Source organism: Bombina bombina, chromosome 9, assembly GCF_027579735.1.
Source record: "Bombina bombina isolate aBomBom1 chromosome 9, aBomBom1.pri, whole genome shotgun sequence".
NCBI classification, from domain to species: domain Eukaryota; kingdom Metazoa; phylum Chordata; class Amphibia; order Anura; family Bombinatoridae; genus Bombina; species Bombina bombina.
In genome coordinates, this window is record NC_069507.1 from 102948349 (window position 1) to 102970697 (window position 22349).

Consider the following 22349-nt stretch of genomic DNA (forward strand, 5'->3'; position numbering starts at 1 on the left):
CCACGGTAGTCATAAATTGACCTTCCTGGATTGTAGGTAGAATCGTTCGAATTGTTTCCATTTTGAACGATGGTACTCTGAGAAATTTGTTTAGGATTTTTAAATCCAGAATTGGTCTGAAGGTTCCCTCTTTTTTGGGAACTACGAACAGATTTGAGTAAAATCCCATTCCTTGTTCCGCCATTGGAACTGGGTGTATCACTCCCATCTTTAACAGGTCTTCTACACAATGTAAGAATGCCTGTCTCTTTATTTGGTTTGAGGATAAGTGAGACATGTGAAACCTTCCCCTTGGGGGTAGTTCCTTGAATTCCAGAAGATAACCCTGAGAAACTATTTCTAGCGTCCAGGGATCCTGAACATCTCTTGCCCAAGCCTGAGCAAAGAGAGAGAGTCTGCCCCCCACTAGATCCGGCCCCGGATCGGGGGCTACTCCTTCATGCTGTTTTGTTAGCAGCAGCAGGCTTCTTGGCCTGCTTACCCTTGTTCCAGCCTTGCATCTGTTTCCAGGCTGGTTTGGTCTGTGAAGCATTACCCTCTTGCTTAGAGGATGCAGAATTAGAGGCCGGTCCGTTCCTGAAATTACGAAAGGAACGAAAATTAGACTTATTCTTGGCTTTGAAAGGCCTATCTTGTGGGAGGGCGTGGCCCTTTCCCCCAGTGATGTCTGAGATAATCTCTTTCAATTCTGGCCCAAAGAGAGTTTTACCCTTGAAGGGGATATTAAGCAATTTTGTCTTGGATGATACATCCGCTGACCAAGACTTTAGCCAAAGCGCTCTGCGCGCCACTATTGCAAACCCTGAATTTTTCGCCGCTAATCTAGCTAATTGCAAAGCGGCATCTAAAATAAAAGAATTAGCCAACTTAAGTGCGTGAACTCTGTCCATAACCTCCTCATATGGAGTCTCTCTACTGAGCGACTTTTCTAGTTCCTCGAACCAAAACCACGCTGCTGTAGTGACAGGAACAATGCACAAAATGGGTTGCAGAAGGTAACCTTGCTGTACAAAAATCTTTTTAAGCAAACCCTCCAATTTTTTATCCATAGGATCTTTGAAAGCACAATTATCCTCGATAGGAATAGTAGTGCGCTTGTTTAGAGTAGAAACTGCCCCCTCGACCTTAGGGACTGTCTGCCATAAGTCCTTTCTGGGGTCGACCATAGGAAATAATTTCTTAAATATAGGAGGGGGGACAAAAGGTATGCCGGGCTTCTCCCACTCCTTATTCACTATGTCTGCCACCCGCTTGGGTATAGGAAAAGCGTCGGGGTGCACCGGAACCTCTAGGAACTTGTCCATCTTGCATAATTTTTCTGGAATGACCAGGTTGTCACAATCATCCAGAGTAGATAACACCTCCTTAAGCAGTGCGCGGAGATGCTCTAATTTAAATTTAAATGTCACAACATCAGGTTCAGCCTGTTGAGAAATTTTTCCTGAATCTGAAATTTCCCCATCTGACAAAAACTCCCTCATGGCCCCTTCAGATTGGTGTGAGGGTATGACAGAGCAATTATCATCAGCGCCCTCCTGCTCTTCAGTGTTTAAAACAGAGCAATCGCACTTTCTCTGATATGCAGGCATTTTGGATAAAATATTTGCTATGGAGTTATCAATTACTGCCGTCAATTGTTGCATAGTAATAAGCATTGGCGCTAGAAGTACTAGGGGCCTCCTGCGTGGGCAAAACTGGTATAGACACAGAAGGAGATGATGTAGAACCATGTCTACTCCCTTCATCTGATGAATCATCTTGGGCAACTTCATTATGTGTGGCAGTACTGTCCTTACTTTGTTTGGACGCTATGGCACAATTATCACACAATTTTGAAGGGGGAGACACATTGACTTTCATACATATAGAACATAGCTTATCTGAAGGTACAGACATGTTAAACAGGCTTAAACTTGTCAATAAAGCACAAAAAACGTTTTAAAACAAAACCTTTACTGTCTCTTTAAATTTTAAACAGAGCACACTTTATTACTGAATATGTGAAAAAATATGAAGGAATTGTTCAAAATTTACCAAAATTTCACCACAGTGTCTTAAAGCATTCAAAGTATTGCACACCAATTTTCAGAGCTTTAACCCTTAAAATAACGAAACCGGAGCCGGTTACAGTTTTAACCCCTCTACAGTCCCAGCTACAGCCTTTGCTGCGACTTTACCAAACCCAGGGGGGAATACGATACCAAATGAAGCCTTCTAGGAACTTTTCCAACTACTTTCAGATCCTCACACATGCATCTGCATGTCTTGCTCTCAAAAGTAACTGCGCAGTAATGGCGCGAAAATGAGGCTCAGCCTACAACTGGGAAGGCCCTTCCTGACTGGAAAAGGTGTTTAACACAGTGCCTGACGTTAAAAAACGTTCCCCAAGTTTATAAGTGTGAATTACCAGCATAAACATGTATAAAATGCCCAAATAAAGCAATCGATTTTGCCCATAAAAGTGTCTACCAGTTTTATAGCCCATATTAAGCCCTTTATTCTGTTTGAGACTAAGAAAATGGCTTACCGGTCCCCATGAGGGGAAATGACAGCCTTCCAGCATTACACAGTCTTGTTAGAAATATGGCTAGTCATACCTTAAGCAGAAAAGTCTGCTAACTGTTTCCCCCAACTGAAGTTACTTCATCTCAACAGTCCTATGTGGAAACAGCAAACAATTTTAGTTACTGTCTGCTAAAATCATCTTCCTCTCACAAACAGAATTCTTCATATTTTTCTGTTTCAGAGTAAATAGTACATACCAGCACTATTTTAAAATAACAAACTCTTGATAGTAGAATAAAAAACTACAACTAAACACCACATACTCTTAACCATCTCCGTGGAGATGTTGCCTGTGCAACGGCAAAGAGAATGACTGGGGTGGGCGGAGCCTAGGAGGGACTGTGTGGCCAGCTTTGCTGGGACTCTTTGCCATTTCCTGTTGGGGAAGAGATATTCCCACAAGTAAGGATGATGCCGTGGACCGGACACACCATGATGGAGAAATATATATGCAGCCACCAATCAGCAGCTAGAACCAAGGTTTTTTGCTGCTCCTGAGCTTACCTAGGTAAACCTTTCATCAAAGGATAACAAGAGAAGGAAGCAAATTAAATAATAGAAGTAAATTGGAAAGTTGTTTAAAATTGGATGCTCTATATGAAACATGAAATATTTTTTTGGGGGTTTCATGTCCCTTTAAATATCTTTTCCACCATGCCTAAGTTGGGTAAGACCACAGGGAAGCCTGTGTCCTTGGTCCCTTTTATGTGTACAGAACTTTTTGCTGCCTGACACCACCTCTGCACGAATACCCTGACACAGCTACTAGCATGACAGATGTGAAAGCCCCATTAAAAACACTGTGAAAAACCTTCCTGTTACATGGTTTTCATGTATTTACCAATCCAAATGGAAAATGAAAAAAATCATATAAAAATCTACATTTCTTATATACATAACTTGGGGTGTTATATTTTATTCAAGCAGTAGTATTTACAATGGCCGGTATTAGCATAGAAAACAAAGCCAAAAATCATTCAAACTGAATACAATGTTGTTGAACTGGAATATGATCAAATTTAATTAGATGTATATACAAAACAAGCGAGGGGCCCTGTTTCTGAACTACACTCAGAGTTCAAAGGGCTTATAAGCTCACATACCTGATATGATTATTTAAACAAAAGAAGAGGGAAGTATTTACAAACGTTTAGAGACTTAGTCAAGATCAAATACATCTAGTTAAAGGGACAGTATACTGTAAAATAGTTTTTTTCCCTTAATGTATGTAACTTGTTTTACCAGCTGCAGAGTATATACAATATGTGAGATTTTCAGGTTTATTTGTGTATATGAAATTGGTGGTTTTGTGCTTTGAAACCACAGCCTGTTGAAATGGGTTGAGCTTGCAGGTAAAATGAGATCTCATGATGTTATCACTTTGTGTACACATTTGTTTTCTTATCTTATATCTGTTTGTAAACCAAACCCCAATACTTAGAGAGAACATTTTTTTAGTTCTCTCTTCTTCCCCCCAGGAGTGTAATTTCTTCTGCTGGCTGTGTTTATATAGGCTTGTCATAAACATTCAGTATAAGAGGGGATGCCACAGGCTAAATCAACTATTTCAAATACCAAAATAAGGGTAAATGAGCTACTTGCAAATAATGTAATACTCTCCATCAGGAAAAATGGACCATTGGGAACAAATTAAAGGGGAGAACATTTTTGGGTAAACTGTCCCTTTAAGAATTGAGTTCTCTTTAGCAGGGAATGTTCACCTACCCTTTCCTCCTCTCAGTTTATTTTGTAGTACAAAAAAAAGGGACTGTGTATGAACATAAATATATGAATGCAAATCACTTAAGCTCCTGAAGTATTATTTCAGGGCTCACATTTAATTCCTTGCGCTATGGTAACCATAGCATTACCTGTGTATTTAACTCCTGCGGTTGTAAAATATTGCGTAAATTGTTAATACTAAAAATACTTACCATTGTTTAACATTTCTTCTTGTATATTGTAAAGTATATATCAGAACATACACATTTTCTGCATGCTCTATTTTTAACCATAGTGAAAAGGAACGTTTTAATATTTTGTTCAAAATAAAATTGCTTGTGAACAATAATTTTAATACACAGTTCTTAATAATCTTTAAACATATTAAACATCTTTCTTATACAATATTTGTTGAGCATTTTTTTCATATATATTGGGCTAGATTACGAGTGGCGCACTAACTGTAGCTCGCAAGCAGTATCGTTTTTTTTTTTTTTTTGGCTTATTACGAGTTGAAAGCAACTGAATTTAACACTCGTCAGATTGGCGTGACTTCAGAGCTCGCACCACAGGTAGGGGTAGAAAAAAGTTGTATAAAAAACACACCATAAATACATGTAAAAGTACAGTAATACTTATATAAACACTGTCTGATTTTTTTTTTTTTTAAATAATAAAAAAGTTATAAGGACTCAAAGATGGTTTTAAATGTATTTGAGAAAAAAAAGATTGCAAAGGGCTATGTTGACGTATAAAAAAAAGAGAGAGAGGAGAATGGCAGTATGAAATGGTGACCCTATTAATACGGTAAAATTGTTTATTTACATGAAGTAAGGGTAGGGTGCCGTACACAAACAAAATATGCAGAAAAGCACTCTTCACCATAAATACCACTACATAGTTTAATATTTTAGTGGTATTTATGGTGAAGAGTGCTAATTTGTATACTCTTTTGTAGCTGGTTTATACTGCTACTTTTCTGTATATATATATATATATATATATATATATATATATATATATATATATATATATATATATATATATATATATATACAGTATATATATATAAGAATACTCCAAAAAGTGAATCCATCCTCCAGTATCAACTGCCTGGGTGCAAATATGCAAAGTAAACAGACCAACAAAAGATGCACTCACTGGATAGGACTTGTGTTATCAAAGTTTCAAAGTTTAATTGACGTTTCGAAGATTAAACCATCCCCTTCATCAGAAGTCCTGTGAATGCATCTTTCATTGTTTTATATATATATATATATATATATATATATATATATATATATATATATATATATATATACAGTACTGTATATATATTTATATATGTTTACATACACGTCTAAATATGTGTATGTATGTGTGTGTGTGTGTATATGTGTATATATATATATATATATATATATATATATATATATATATATATGTGTGTGTGTGTGTGTGTACAGATGTATTTATGCGTATATATGTGCATTGGAGCCCTTTACAGTCAAATACCTGAAAACATGAAAAATTATTTTTATTCAATATTAATATTTAATAATGGTTTTAACTATGTATTTAATGTAAATATTTCAAATTCCAATGTTCTTTACATAAGGGAATATTTTCTTATTATTTTTAAAAAGATATTCCTAAATATATCTGTATATATCTATACCTATATATAATCACCCACACGCACATATATATATTTATATATATTTTTTACCCGACACATGGAAAAAGCCTCCGCTTAACGAAGTTAATGAGTAAGAGGGAGCAAAAAATAGTGCTTCACTCGTAATCTAGTCCACAGTAAGTATGATTAGAAGCTTTAACAATAGATGGTCCATAATAAGCTTAATCATTTAACTAATGCTGTATGTAGCTTTTTTAGGGAATGACTGTGTTTTGTTTGTTTTTTAATAATGGCTGCCTACAAAATTAAAGCTTAAAGGGATATGAAACCCACCCTACATTTAGCCACCAATCAGCAAGCACTACCCAGGTGCTGAACCAAAAATGGGCTGGCTCCTAAGCTTACATTTCTGCTTTTCAAATATAGATACCAAGAGAACAAAGAAAATTTGCTAATAGGAGTAAATTAGAAAATTGCTTAAAATTGCATGCTCTATCTGAATCATTAAAGAAAAGCAAAAAATGGATTTCATATCCCTTTACTGCCCTGCTTCCATCAGTATCAAGTTGACTTTACACAGCAAAATAATGAATACTATTCACAAATATAATATCTTATAAAGCAGCTTACAGGAGGTATCACAACATAAAATAAATGTAATATTATACATTATTTCATAAGAGATTAAATTATCAGTATGAACAACATACATGACATGAAAACGCTGAAACATCGCGTTTCAAGCTAGGAGTCACATCCCTATGCCAAAAATGATCTTTAAAATACATCTCTTCATTGTGCATCCTGGGATTTAATATTGCATAGCCTCTTCTCGTGACTATGTCTGCCCTGTACCCTAAACAAGTGAGATTTTTTTTTTTAGAACATATATGGCAACATGGCACTGATTTAACATATAATATGTATTTATTACCCAAATGTTTATAAATATTTGTGGTTTCATAAATTTGCCAGGTAACATTTAGTTAAAAGTCATATGTTATTTTCCATTCCTATGTCAATATGACATTGTACCAATATATGATCCTTTTCTCTTTAGAAATGATCAACAGCAGTTGTATGGTTACCCCATATACATCAGAGAGGAATGAGTGATGACAATTTCCAGAATGCAAAGAGATACCGTTCTTGGCACCAGTACAATCATACACTCTGATCCACAGTATATTGGGTAATATATGTCCTGAGTTTGGAGTAGCGCTAAAACTCCGGTCTTGGACCTATGTCTCTATATAGGAGACAATGAATAAAACAGGCTCAGAATTAAGCATATTATAGGGTTCCTGGTGAAACCATAAAGATATTGTGCACCTTTTTCTCTGCACAACTTTATAGTCATAAGATTTTTGTACTGCACCTACATTGTGCTGCTATGGCACGAGCTTAAGGAATCATACATCCCTGAGTTTAAGTTGTGATAGAGCCAAAAAAAAAAAAAACAGAATTTATGTTTACCTGATAAATTACTTTCTCCAACGGTGTGTCCGGTCCACGGCGTCATCCTTACTTGTGGGATATTCTCTTCCCCAACAGGAAATGGCAAAGAGCCCAGCAAAGCTGGTCACATGATCCCTCATAGGCTCCGCCTACCCCAGTCATTCGACCGACGTTAAGGAGGAATATTTGCATAGGAGAAACCATATGATACCGTGGTGACTGTAGTTAAGAAAATAAATTATCAGACCTGATTAAAAAACCAGGGCGGGCCGTGGACCGGACACACCGGTGGAGAAAGTAATTTATCAGGTAAACATAAATTCTGTTTTCTCCAACATAGGTGTGTCCGGTCCACGGCGTCATCCTTACTTGTGGGAACCAATACCAAAGCTTTAGGACACGGATGATGGGAGGGAGCAAATCAGGTCACCTAGATGGAAGGCACCACGGCTTGCAAAACCTTTCTCCCAAAAATAGCCTCAGAAGAAGCAAAAGTATCAAACTTGTAAAATTTGGTAAAAGTGTGCAGTGAAGACCAAGTCGCTGCCCTACATATCTGATCAACAGAAGCCTCGTTCTTGAAGGCCCATGTGGAAGCCACAGCCCTAGTGGAATGAGCTGTGATTCTTTCGGGAGGCTGCCGTCCGGCAGTCTCGTAAGCCAATCTGATGATGCTTTTAATCCAAAAAGAGAGAGAGGTAGAAGTTGCTTTTTTGACCTCTCCTTTTACCGGAATAAACAACAAACAAGGAAGATGTTTGTCTAAAATCCTTTGTAGCGTCTAAATAGAATTTTAGAGCGCGAACAACATCCAAATTGTGCAACAAACGTTCCTTCTTTGAAACTGGTTTCGGACACAGAGAAGGTACGATAATCTCCTGGTTAATGTTTTTGTTAGAAACAACTTTTGGAAGAAAACCAGGTTTAGTACGTAAAACCACCTTATCTGCATGGAACACCAGATAAGGAGGAGAACACTGCAGAGCAGATAATTCTGAAACTCTTCTAGCAGAAGAAATTGCAACCAAAAACAAAACTTTCCAAGATAATAACTTAATATCAACGGAATGTAAGGGTTCAAACGGAACCCCCTGAAGAACTGAAAGAACTAAGTTGAGACTCCAAGGAGGAGTCAAAGGTTTGTAAACAGGCTTGATTCTAACCAGAGCCTGAACAAAGGCTTGAACATCTGGCACAGCTGCCAGCTTTTTGTGAAGTAACACAGACAAGGCAGAAATCTGTCCCTTCAAGGAACTTGCAGATAATCCCTTTTCCAATCCTTCTTGAAGGAAGGATAGAATCCTAGGAATCTTAACCTTGTCCCAAGGGAATCCTTTAGATTCACACCAACAGATATAATTTTTCCAAATTTTGTGGTAAATCTTTCTAGTTACAGGCTTTCTGGCCTGAACAAGAGTATCAATAACAGAATCTGAGAATCCTCGCTTCGATAAGATCAAGCGTTCAATCTCCAAGCAGTCAGCTGGAGTGAGACCAGATTCGGATGTTCGAACGGACCTTGAACAAGAAGGTCTCGTCTCAAAGGTAGCTTCCATGGTGGAGCCGATGACATATTCACCAGATCTGCATACCAAGTCCTGCGTGGCCACGCAGGAGCTATCAAGATCACCGACGCCCTCTCCTGATTGATCCTGGCTACCAGCCTGGGGATGAGAGGAAACGGCGGGAATACATAAGCTAGTTTGAAGGTCCAAGGTGCTACTAGTGCATCTACTAGAGCCTCCTTGGGATCCCTGGATCTGGACCCGTAGCAAGGAACTTTGAAGTTCTGACGAGAGGCCATCAGATCCATGTCTGGAATGCCCCACAGTTGAGTGATTTGGGCAAAGATTTCCGGATGGAGTTCCCACTCCCCCGGATGCAATGTCTGACGACTCAGAAAATCCGCTTCCCAATTTTCCACTCCTGGGATGTGGATTGCAGACAGGTGGCAGGAGTGAGTCTCCGCCCATTGAATGATTTTGGTCACTTCTTCCATCGCCAGGGAACTCCTTGTTCCCCCCTGATGGTTGATGTACGCAACAGTCGTCATGTTGTCTGATTGAAACCGTATGAACTTGGCCCTCGCTAGCTGAGGCCAAGCCTTGAGAGCATTGAATATCGCTCTCAGTTCCAGAATATTTATCGGTAGAAGAGATTCTTCCCGAGACCAAAGACCCTGAGCTTTCAGGGATCCCCAGACCGCGCCCCAGCCCATCAGACTGGCGTCGGTCGTGACAATGACCCACTCTGGTCTGCGGAAGGTCATCCCTTGTGACAGGTTGTCCAGGGACAGCCACCAACGGAGTGAGTCTCTGGTCCTCTGATTTACTTGTATCCTCGGAGACAAGTCTGTATAGTCCCCATTCCACTGACTGAGCATGCACAGTTGTAATGGTCTTAGATGAATGCGCGCAAAAGGAACTATGTCCATTGCCGCTACCATCAAACCTATCACTTCCATGCACTGCGCTATGGAAGGAAGAGGAACGGAATGAAGTATCCGACAAGAGTCTAGAAGTTTTGTTTTTCTGGCTTCTGTCAGAAAAATCCTCATTTCTAAGGAGTCTATTATTGTTCCCAAGAAGGGAACCCTTGTTGACGGAGATAGAGAACTCTTTTCCACGTTCACTTTCCATCCGTGAGATCTGAGAAAGGCCAGGACGATGTCCGTGTGAGCCTTTGCTTGAGGAAGGGACGACGCTTGAATCAAAATGTCGTCCAAGTAAGGTACTACAGCAATGCCCCTTGGTCTTAGCACCGCTAGAAGGGACCCTAGTACCTTTGTGAAAATCCTTGGAGCAGTGGCTAATCCGAAAGGAAGCGCCACGAACTGGTAATGCTTGTCCAGGAATGCGAACCTTAGGAACCGATGATGTTCCTTGTGGATAGGAATATGTAGATACGCATCCTTTAAATCCACCGTGGTCATGAATTGACCTTCCTGGATGGAAGGAAGAATTGTTCGAATGGTTTCCATTTTGAACGATGGAACCTTGAGAAACTTGTTTAAGATCTTGAGATCTAAGATTGGTCTGAACGTTCCCTCTTTTTTGGGAACTATGAACAGATTGGAGTAGAACCCCATCCCTTGTTCTCCTAATGGAACAGGATGAATCACTCCCATTTTTAACAGGTCTTCTACACAATGTAAGAATGCCTGTCTTTTTATGTGGTCTGAAGACAACTGAGACCTGTGGAACCTCCCCCTTGGGGGAAGCCCCTTGAATTCCAGAAGATAACCTTGGGAGACTATTTCTAGTGCCCAAGGATCCAGAACATCTCTTGCCCAAGCCTGAGCGAAGAGAGAGAGTCTGCCCCCCACCAGATCCGGTCCCGGATCGGGGGCCAACATTTCATGCTGTCTTGGTAGCAGTGGCAGGTTTCTTGGCCTGCTTTCCCTTGTTCCAGCCTTGCATTGGTCTCCAAGCTTGCTTGGCTTGAGAAGTATTACCCTCTTGCTTAGAGGACGTAGCACTTTGGGCTGGTCCGTTTCTACGAAAGGGACGAAAATTAGGTTTATTTTTGGCCTTGAAAGGCCGATCCTGAGGAAGGCCGTGGCCCTTACCCCCAGTGATATCAGAGATAATCTCTTTCAAGTCAGGGCCAAACAGCGTTTTTCCCTTGAAAGGAATGTTAAGTAGTTTGTTCTTGGAAGACGCATCAGCTGACCAAGATTTCAACCAAAGCGCTCTGCGCGCCACAATAGCAAACCCAGAATTCTTAGCCGCTAACCTAGCCAATTGCAAAGTGGCGTCTAGGGTGAAAGAATTAGCCAATTTGAGAGCATTGATTCTGTCCATAATCTCCTCATAAGGAGGAGAATCACTATCGACCGCCTTTACCAGCTCATCGAACCAGAAACACGCGGCTGTAGCGACAGGGACAATGCATGAAATAGGTTGTAGAAGGTAACCCTGCTGAACAAACATCTTTTTAAGTAAACCTTCTAATTTTTTATCCATAGGATCTTTGAAAGCACAACTATCTTCTATGGGTATAGTGGTGCGTTTGTTTAAAGTGGAAACCGCTCCCTCGACCTTGGGGACTGTCTGCCATAAGACCTTTCTGGGGTCGACCATAGGAAACAATTTTTTAAATATGGGGGGAGGGACGAAAGGTATACCGGGCCTTTCCCATTCTTTATTTACAATGTCCGCCACCCGCTTGGGTATAGGAAAAGCTTCTGGAAGCCCCGGGACCTCTAGGAACTTGTCCATTTTACATAGTTTCTCTGGGATGACCAAATTTTCACAATCATCCAGAGTGGATAATACCTCCTTAAGCAGAGCGCGGAGATGTTCCAACTTAAATTTAAACGTAATCACATCAGGTTCAGCTTGTTGAGAAATTTTCCCTGAATCTGAAATTTCCCCCTCAGACAAAACCTCCCTGGCCCCATCAGACTGGTGTAGGGGCCTTTCAGAACCATTATCATCAGCGTCGTCATGCTCTTCAGTATCTAAAACAGAGCAGTCGCGCTTACGCTGATAAGTGGGCATTTTGGCTAAAATGTTTTTGATAGAATTATCCATTACAGCCGTTAATTGTTGCATAGTAAGGAGTATTGGCGCGCTAGATGTACTAGGGGCCTCCTGAGTGGGCAAGACTCGTGTAGACGAAGGAGGGAATGATGCAGTACCATGCTTACTCCCCTCACTTGAGGAATCATCTTGGGCATCATTATCATTGTCACATAAATCACATTTATTTAAATGAGAAGGAACTCTGGCTTCCCCACAGTCAGAACACAGTCTATCTGGTAGTTCAGACATGTTAAACAGGCATAAACTTGATAACAAAGTACAAAAAACGTTTTAAAATAAAACCGTTACTGTCACTTTAAATTTTAAACTGAACACACTTTATTACTGCAATTGCGAAAAAATATGAAGGAATTGTTCAAAATTCACCAAAATTTCACCACAGTGTCTTAAAGCCTTAAAAGTATTGCACACCAAATTTGGAAGCTTTAACCCTTAAAATAACGGAACCGGAGCCGTTTTTAACTTTAACCCCTTTACAGTCCCTGGTATCTGCTTTGCTGAGACCCAACCAAGCCCAAAGGGGAATACGATACCAAATGACGCCTTCAGAAAGTCTTTTCTATGTATCAGAGCTCCTCACACATGCGACTGCATGTCATGCCTCTCAAAAACAAGTGCGCAACACCGGCGCGAAAATGAGGCTCTGCCTATGATTTGGGAAAGCCCCTAAAGAATAAGGTGTCTAAAACAGTGCCTGCCGATATAATCTTATCAAAATACCCAGATTAAATGATTCCTCAAGGCTAAATATGTGTTAATAATGAATCGATTTAGCCCAGAAAAAGTCTACAGTCTTAATAAGCCCTTATTTACTATCTTAATAAACATGGCTTACCGGATCCCATAGGGAAAATGACAGCTTCCAGCATTACATCGTCTTGTTAGAATGTGTCATACCTCAAGCAGCAAGAGACTGCTCACTGTTCCCCCAACTGAAGTTAATTCCTCTCAACAGTCCTGTGTGGAACAGCCATGGATTTTAGTAACGGTTGCTAAAATCATTTTCCTCATACAAACAGAAATCTTCATCTCTTTTCTGTTTCAGAGTAAATAGTACATACCAGCACTATTTTAAAATAACAAACTCTTGATTGAATAATAAAAACTACAGTTAAACACTAAAAAACTCTAAGCCATCTCCGTGGAGATGTTGCCTGTACAACGGCAAAGAGAATGACTGGGGTAGGCGGAGCCTAGGAGGGATCATGTGACCAGCTTTGCTGGGCTCTTTGCCATTTCCTGTTGGGGAAGAGAATATCCCACAAGTAAGGATGACGCCGTGGACCGGACACACCTATGTTGGAGAAAAACAGTTAATCTAAAATGTTAAAGGAACAAGGAACTCCCAAATTTTCTACAAACATGTTTCAAACAAATGCACAGGGGTGTTTTTTTTTTTTTTTTTTTACAAATACATAATAATTTTAGCCTAGCAGAGGCTATTTTAATATACAATTTGGACATGAAACCTATATAGGCCTACGCAGAAATCATTCATTCCAGCTCACCCTCTTGGGGGAGTCAATAATTTCTTAATAAAACAATATATAAATGTGTCTTGTGATTGGCTACCCAAACAAAACAAAATCTGCTTTAAAGGGGAAGTCCTAACAGAAAATGTAACTTATTTGTTTGATTGTAAATTTTTGAGTTCCATGTCCCTTTTAAAGTATTTTATTCCCAACAGTGGCATAAGTATCATATACACATCTATACCAACACTAGGAGCTTAACGCTATATCATTTAACACCTGTATTAAGCTGTGATAATATTTCCTGGCTGTGTTCTCATACTTATCAATCAATTAATTAATTTGGATGCACTAGTTCTAAATAATATAATTTCACCATTTAAAAATAAATGTAGGCAGCAGTACAGAATAATACATTTTTTCACTGAATTATATTATAGCGGCTCCTACTTAGTGTTAATTTAACATGGTGTTATTAAGCAAATGATTACTCATGGACATTACCCTATAAAAACATTTTACCTTCTAATAAGGCAGTGTTTATGACCTATTATGTTAATTTAGTATAAATACAATTGTCCTTATTACAATTGTCCATGGGTCGCACTCATATTTTTGAGACCTTTTAAACATCATAGTTCCCATTATAATTTAATACTTTCTCATAGTGGATAAGGGGCTTTCTCATATTAAGCTGTGGTATCACTTCCGGCAACCCCATTTGGATAATTTGTTTCTTGCAATGGAACAGCAGCTGGGTTCTTTTCTCCCATTTTTCCGTCCTTAATTTTTATTAGTCTCCGACGGTAAATTAATAAGTATCCTGGAAGTATAAACCCAGCGAAGGAAAAAATGAGCAAAGCCATGTTTACCTAGAAGAGAAAGAATTTTATCAGATGCAGAACTTCGAGACAGAGAACAAAAGTTGAATTGCTCCGCTAACTATCTTTATTATTAGAAAGAGGAGGAAAACATTTAGTACTCATTTAAGGTATACCAAAGACTTACCAGAGACCAGTAACACTCAGCAAATGTGAGAATAGAAATAGGATGAACAGGAAGTTAATCACCTTTTATTAAAGTATGGACATTGTCAAGATCTACTTATCCTAAATCCAAAAGAAATAAATGGGAGCTAAGGACCATTCATGTAATAATAGGCAACAGAGGTTGAACAGGATATGGACAACTAATTAAAGGGAGAAAAAAAGATTGAGGGCAAACCCAAGAGCCAATTATGCAACAAAGAGGAGAAAAAAGGTCAAGGACCACTTAAACAAGAGAGAAGAAAAAATGAACAAGGGCCAAGAACTTTGAGATAAGAAACATTCATCATGGGTACCTGGTATAACTGAAAGAAAGATCCCTCCATTTTTGACAGTACAAAAAAAAAAAAAAACAATATAAAGACTTAACATTGACTTGCTCACTTCCAATGATATAAATCATAAATCAAGAAAAATAACCTATTAATATCTAGGTAAAATGCTAATATTATAAATTTAAGACATTTTAAATGATAAATGCTATAGTAAGGTAAACTGGCTTTAATTTTTTTTTAACTATTCAAAGAACTCCATTGGCAAATGCCCTTTAATCTATTTGAGCCATCAGGTATTAAAAAATATTGTTGGTATCATTACATACCCAGAAAGCATCCCCATGGAGGGGTCCAAGCATTGCCATGTAGAGAGGTTGCTGAAGTAATGCAAACACAGCACTTAAGAGTGACTGTAGTCCAGTGAGAGTGCCAAAGTGACCAGAAGGAAATCTGTATGACAAATTACAGAACAGTTAACAGAATGCCTATGACAGGACTATTGCATTTAATACATGCTATGATCAAGCAAATCAGTTACCTCACATTTAAAGGGTCATTCTAGTGTAGAAAGAAGTCATGGCTAGCCAATCAGGAAAGGGAGACTTACATATCATATGCCAATCATCAGCCGTGCTGTGCTCAAGAAAGACATGGGAGCACACTGGGTATACATTTAAACCTTTTTGCAGGGATTAAACGCATAGGGTCAGATTACAAGTGACTTTTTCACTGACCTGCTAACTTCTCTTAAAGAAAAATGAGAGTAAAAAGTTAGCGCACAAACAAAATATCAGGCACGTTAACTTCGGATGTCGCAACCGCAACTTCTCCCCATAAACATCCTGCTACTAAAAAGAAAACTAAACTATCGCTTACAGCTCTAAACCCAAAGTGAGTATGAAATACTTTACATTTCAATGTTCTCCAAATAAAATAAATTGTTCATTTTATTTATAATATATATATATAATTTTGATTTTTAAAATATATATCTATATTTGAATTGCATAGCCAAGAAAATTTTGTTCCGAATATTCAGAGAAATTCATTTCCCTGAATTTTCGGTATTCGTTTTGTTTAACTAAAATTCAGTATTTGTTTAGTTTTAAACATTTACATTTGTTTTCGTTAAAACAAATTTGTGTTTCAGAGCTACAGGTGAAAAGTTCACACAGTACGTAATATTTAGAATAAAGTACCCAACTCTTATAGTAATCTAATATGAGTAAAATTATAAGAGCCCCAACAGACTATTTCAGGGAAAAATTACTAGTATGGGGATTAACTACTATTATGTAGATTTAGTTTTAATTCTGACCGCACTCTATACAATTATACTTTAGGCATAAAATATTTATACATAGTAACGGTCAAACCTGAAAGAATAATTATGTCTACTCTTTTATATAATTCCTTTTTGACAATTCAGTATGCTAATTTTAACTAATTTTATAAGTACTTTTTTTGTGTATATATTATCAACTATGTGGTTTTTAGCAATTTGATGTAAAAGTGTCAGATAAGGTATGATTTATGCCGTAGCGAACTAAAAGTTTTGTATGTGGAGCGATATGAGACACACCTATGAACAGGATTGGCCAAGTAACACACTTCTTTACGATAATTGGCTGTCTCTCCTTTAAACAACAAAGGCGCAATTCCAAACACATACGTCACTACTGCCTCATGAAGAAGCCCAGCCACTGATCGGGGGAAACGCGTTAGGCTATTAAGGAGCAAGCGTTTGGCCAGCTGTCCTATAATCCTATCCACGGTTATCAGAGCAGGGGTTCCGGATACCGTGCCTGAAAATTTCAATCTTAAACCTGGTGTGGAGGAGTAGCAGCTGTACTTACACAGTGCTCAAAAGATGTGCTTTGTAGCACTTACGAATCTTGTAAGTGTTAGTTTTTATGTGTGTATTTCACTGATAATAAAATATTTCACTTGAGTTGGCCCTGTGCGCCTCTGTCTTTTTCTTATATAAGGTGAAAAGTTCAGCTGTAGCTACAATACTTACCCTAATGCGCTCTGGAGATTGCGCTAACATGATCCTCTTCTTGCCAGAGCCCCGGGTGTGCTAACAGTTAATGCAGGTTCTGGGAGCCGAGCACACTAAGGGGCCGATTTATTATGCTGCGAAAGCAGCAGTTTCCGTGCTTGCCTTCAGGCTCTCCGGAATCATAAGTTAAGAAGCAGTGATCATAAGATCGCTTCTCCTTAACTAGTCCACCAATCGGGAAATCAATCGGGATGATTGACACCCCCTGCTAGCGGCTGATTGGCTGTGAATGTGCAGGGGGTGGCATTTCCCTAGAAATACTTGTGCAATGATAAATGCCGACAGCGTATGCTGTCTGCGTTTATCGATGTCCGCCTGCACAATGTTAAATCGGCCCCTTAACCTCCTGTTAGCACAGCCGGAGCTCTGGCAAGAAGAGGATCGGGTAAGCGTGCTCTCTAGAGAACGTTAGGGTAAGTATTGTATACCTAAAAAGTCATTTAAAGAAAATGAATGAATACTGACTAATTTCATCAGTATTTTTTCTTTAAATTTTGCTGGTGCATTCATTTAGATTTTAATTTTTGTTTTTCAAAACAAATGCACATCCGTAACCTAAATATCTATATGATATATAAATATATACTGTATATATATATATATATATATATATATATATATATATATATATATATATATATATATATATATATATATATATATATATATATATATTTATATACAGTATATATATATATATATATATATATACATATATATAGAGAGATATTTAGATATAAATATATATTGTATATACAGATATATATAGAAATAACTATTTGAAAATACAAAGAACATTGGAAAATAAAGTATGTCTATTCGAAAGACATTTAAACATATACGAATTGATTAAGAATGATATTGCATGTTTAAAAGTAGTTGATTGGAAATGGTTCAAAAGTGTGTATATATATATATATATTTAATAGTTGTGGAATTAGCACTCTCACTTCCTCAGAAATAGCAAGAAATTGTGACGTTTTGGCGATCAAACCGTCCCCTTCATCAGACCAAATGATGAAGGGGATGGTTTGATCCCCGAAACGTCACAATAAACCACGTTTGTTGTTTAAAATTCCAGTGAGTGCGGATCTATTCCTCAATGATATATATATATATATATATATATATATCTATATATATATACATATGTGTATATAAGTATATACATATAAATATATACACATACACACATTAAAGACCTTTTCAGTCAAACACCTTGTCATACACCATATCCTTTTTAACCCTTATAAAATATTGGCTATATATGAGTGTAATAGTTTATTTAAATATGTTTTGTGAACATTTTCTTTAACCATTACAGTTTACGCTAGGGGGCATATTTATCAAGGTCTGGCGGACCTGATCGGACACTGCGGATCAGGTCCGCCAGACCTCGCTGAATACGGTGACCAATACGCTTGCCGTATTCAGCATTGCACCAGCAGCTCACAAGAGCTGCTGGTGCAACGCTGCCCCCTGCAGACGCGCGGCCAATCGGCCGCCAGCAGGGGGGTGTCAATCAACCCGATCGTACTCGATCGGGTTGATTTCCGGCGATGTGTGTCCGCCTGCTCAGAGCAGGCGGACAGGTTATGGAGCAGCGGTCTTTGTGACCGCTGCTTCATAACTGCTGTTTCTGGCAAGCCTGCAGGCTCGCCAGAAACACGGGGCATCAAGCTCCATTCGGAGCTTGATACATATGCCCCTAGGTCTCCAGTCGCACTAATTCTTCTAGCTCAGTTTTTGTTTGCACTTGAGCGCAACCTTTTACTTTCAACTTGTAATATACACGTTAGCACAATCACAATATTGCTTATTGTGTCCCATGTTAACATTAGCGCTCCATTTGTAATCTAGCCCATAGTGTTTAATCACAATCTTGCATTTGTTTATGGCAGATAATATCTGAACTTTGGTCAGTTTTTTTAATGTGCTTTTCCAGTAATCATAATCCCAAAATGCTTCAGCCATTAATACTACTGAAGCTTGAAATTTATACTTCCTGAAAACAACATAAAATTGTTATCTGCACTGTTAATCTTGTGATTTTGTAAGCGAATATCGAAATGTGCAATATTATTAATAACAAAATAGCAATTTCAGGGTTCAGTGAATACAAGCTGACGGGCCTGTATGCTGATTGCTCTTTTTTTACATTGTATAGTGTGTATGCGTCTTTGTTGAGTTATCAATTTCACTATTTGTTATTAGTGTAAAAGTGCCTATTATTAATTTAAAGGGACAGTCTAGTCCAAAACAAACATTCATGATTTAGATAGGGCATGTAATTTTAAACAATTTTCCAATTTACTTCTATCACCAATTTTGCTTTGTTCTCTTGGTATTCTTAGTTTAAAGCTAAACCTAGGAGGTTCATATGCTAATTTCTTTGAATCTCATGGCATTTTGACAGTTTTTTAGCACTAGAGGGTGTTAGTTCATGTGTATTATATAGATAACACTGTGCTCACGCACGTAAAGTTCCTAGAAGCCAGCACTGATTGGCTAAAATGCAAGTCTGTCAAAAGAATTGAAATAAGGGGGCAGTCTGCAAAGGCTTAGATACAAGGTAATTACAGAGGTAAAAAGTATATTAATATAACTGTGTTGGTTATGCAAAACTAGGGAATGGGTAATAAAGGGATTATCTATATTTTAAAACAATAACAATTCTGGTGTAGACTGTCCCTTAATTTGCCTTAATTGATCAGACAGGAAGTGTCTGTATATGGTGACGTTGCTAATTTCAGTGTGTTTTGCCATGTACAAAACAATTGTTGCATTTGAAAAACTTTTGGGGTACTTGGGGTAAGGCAAAAAGTATTGTCAGCTGTTAAATTCATAGGTAAAACATGGCCCAAAAATAAATTGGATTATGATCAGAAAAACAGGAAAAAATATGATGAGATTGCGCATGAAACTTCCACCACAAGTTACAGACCAGCCTCTGAACTGTCTAAAAAAGAATGGATATATTTAAAGGGACAGGAAACACAAAAATGTATTTTGTGAATCAGACAGAGCTCACCATTTTAAAAAAAAGTTTCCAATTTACTTCTATGATCAAATTTGCTTCATTCCCATGATACTCTGTGTTGAAGAGATACCTAGCAAGGTGTCTGGAGCACTTCATGGCAGGAAATAGTGCTCTTGCAAATGGATAATATTCTTGCAACACTGCTGCCATATAGTGCTCCAGAAATGGGCCGGCTCCTAACCATACGTCCCTGTTTTTCAACAAAAGATACCAAGAGAAAGAAGAAAAATTGATAATAGAAGTCAATTAGAAAGTTGTTTAAAATTGCATGCTGTATCTGAATCATGAAAGAACAATTTGGGGTTTGATGTCCCTTTAACAAGAGTGCTCACAGCCAAGGGAAGTTAATCACCAAGGATCAAAACTGTCCAAAAAGAACTTTTATATACTTAAAAAACACATAAAATAATTAATAACACAAATACAAGACAAATGGGACGTCTCCCATATACAATTAAAAATAATTGTATATGGGAGACGTCCCATTTGTTTTGTATTTTTTTAAATAATTTAACGCTTTTATTATACATTGTTCTTTGTTTTTTTTTGTTTTTTTTAAAAACTCATAACATTTTAAAGACATTTCACACATTTATTTAAACACACGTATGGCGATTGATTAAGGGAGTGAGAATAAAATATCTATCTGATTTAAATGATTTTAAAGGGACTTATCTTTTTTAACTATTTCAAATTATTTATTACTTTTAATTGTATATGGGAGATGCCCCAATTGTTTTGTATTTGTCTCATTTACTATATGGGGTGTATTTATGAAGCAGCGGATGCTGCTTCCAACCCACTCCACTTCAGTTACGATCGGATTGATTGACACTCCCTGCTAGCGGCCCGAATGGCCGCAAATCTGTAGAGGGCAGTATTGCACCAGCAGTTCACAAGAACTGCTGGTGCAATGATAAATGCTGAGAGCATATGCTGTCTGCATTTATCGATGTGCGGCGGACATGATTCGCTATAGCGGATCATGTCTGTCCACACCATGGTAAATATACCCCTATGAGTCTTTTTAAAAACAAAGAACAATGTATAATAAAAGCGTTAATTTAAAAAAATATATATATATTTGAAATCATTATTTTTAATTGTATTTGAGAGACGTCCCATTTGTTTTGTATGTCTGTTATTATGGTGATAAACTTCTCTTCGGCTGTGTTTAGTATAGGTTAACAATAGGACCATTTTTCACCAAAACGATAATGAAAAAGTGCTGCCAATAACGAATGAAAATGGCTGATTGTGTCAACATTGAAAATGGTTAATCTGCAGCCATTAACACGCCGATAATTATCAAACGATAGATTGTAATCAAACAAGTGATAAACATACATTGGATTAAATAAAACATGCTCTAGCCAACCTTTGCTAGAATCAGATGAAAATATATTTAATAAACCATTTATTTAATTTGAACATTTATTATTATGCTGATCTATTTTAAAAAAAATGTCTTTAAATATAACCCGATTTTTTTTTAAATGGGTTTATGACAATTTCATGCAAAAGAAAAAAATATCTGAGCATAACTGCACTAAATGCAAACTAAACTAAATAAAATATAACTATAAACTAAATATAATATAAATATAACTAAATATATCAGTATGAACTTTTAGTTAGTAGCAGGTGCTTACAACACTATACAGAATTATAGGCAGACAATACATCAATATAAGAGAATGCCCTTAAAGGGACACTGTACCCCAAAAAATTATTTCATGATTCAGATTGAGCATGAAATTTTAAGCAACTTTCTAATTTACTCCTATTATCAAATTTTCTTCATTCTCTTGGTATCTTTATTTGAAATGCAAGAATGTAAGTTTAGATGCCGGCCCATTTTTGGTGAACAACCTGGGTTGTCCTTGCTGAGTGGTGGATAAATTCATCCACCAATAAAAAAGTGCTGTCCAGAGTACTGAAACCAAAAAAAAGCTTAGATGCCTTCTTTTTCAAATAATGATAGCAAGAGAACAAAGAAAAATTGATAATAGGAGTAAATTAGAAAGTTGCTTAAAATTGCATGCTCTTTCTGAATTACAAAAGAAAAAATTTGAGTTCAGTGTCCCTTTAAACAAACAAATACTCATGATTACATATATTCAGTAACAGGGGATACTTACACTGCAGCATACAAACCGCCACAGGCTGAGTGGATAAAACCTCTGACCATTGTATGGAGGACATATGTGAGAAACTGCCAAAAACAATATCAAGAGACGTCAGTAAACAAAATTTGATTGGAAAATTGTTTCTGCTGAGGACAAACTACTAATCACTTATAATGTATAACAGTGATGTCCAACTTTATCACCTGGGGGTGGAGATCAATATTTTTGAAGTCTTAAGGGCCACATATACATTAGTGACTATTAAACACATAATAATAATATATTTCCTAAAAATGACCAGCACAACGAGACCAGATTTAAGTAATAATGTAGTGCACACTCGGTCTTCTACTTTACTATTGAGTTCATGACACTCCAAAGCACACATTTTTAG

At 37.6% G+C, this 22349-nt stretch overlaps 1 protein-coding gene across 1 annotated transcript in view; it reads right to left on the reverse strand.

Moving 5' to 3' along the window:
- Nucleotides 1-13589: 13589 nt before the first annotated feature.
- The window catches only part of SLC43A1 (solute carrier family 43 member 1), a 142121-nt gene continuing 133361 nt past the window's right edge, over nucleotides 13590-22349 (reverse strand). The window contains exons 13-15 of the mRNA XM_053692284.1: nucleotides 21968-22041; nucleotides 15051-15174; nucleotides 13590-14275 (exon numbers count right to left, since the gene is read on the reverse strand). Of these exons, the coding sequence (XP_053548259.1) occupies nucleotides 14093-14275; nucleotides 15051-15174; nucleotides 21968-22041 (381 nt within the window). The 3' untranslated portion in view covers nucleotides 13590-14092. The remainder of the gene's footprint in view (nucleotides 14276-15050; nucleotides 15175-21967; nucleotides 22042-22349) is intronic.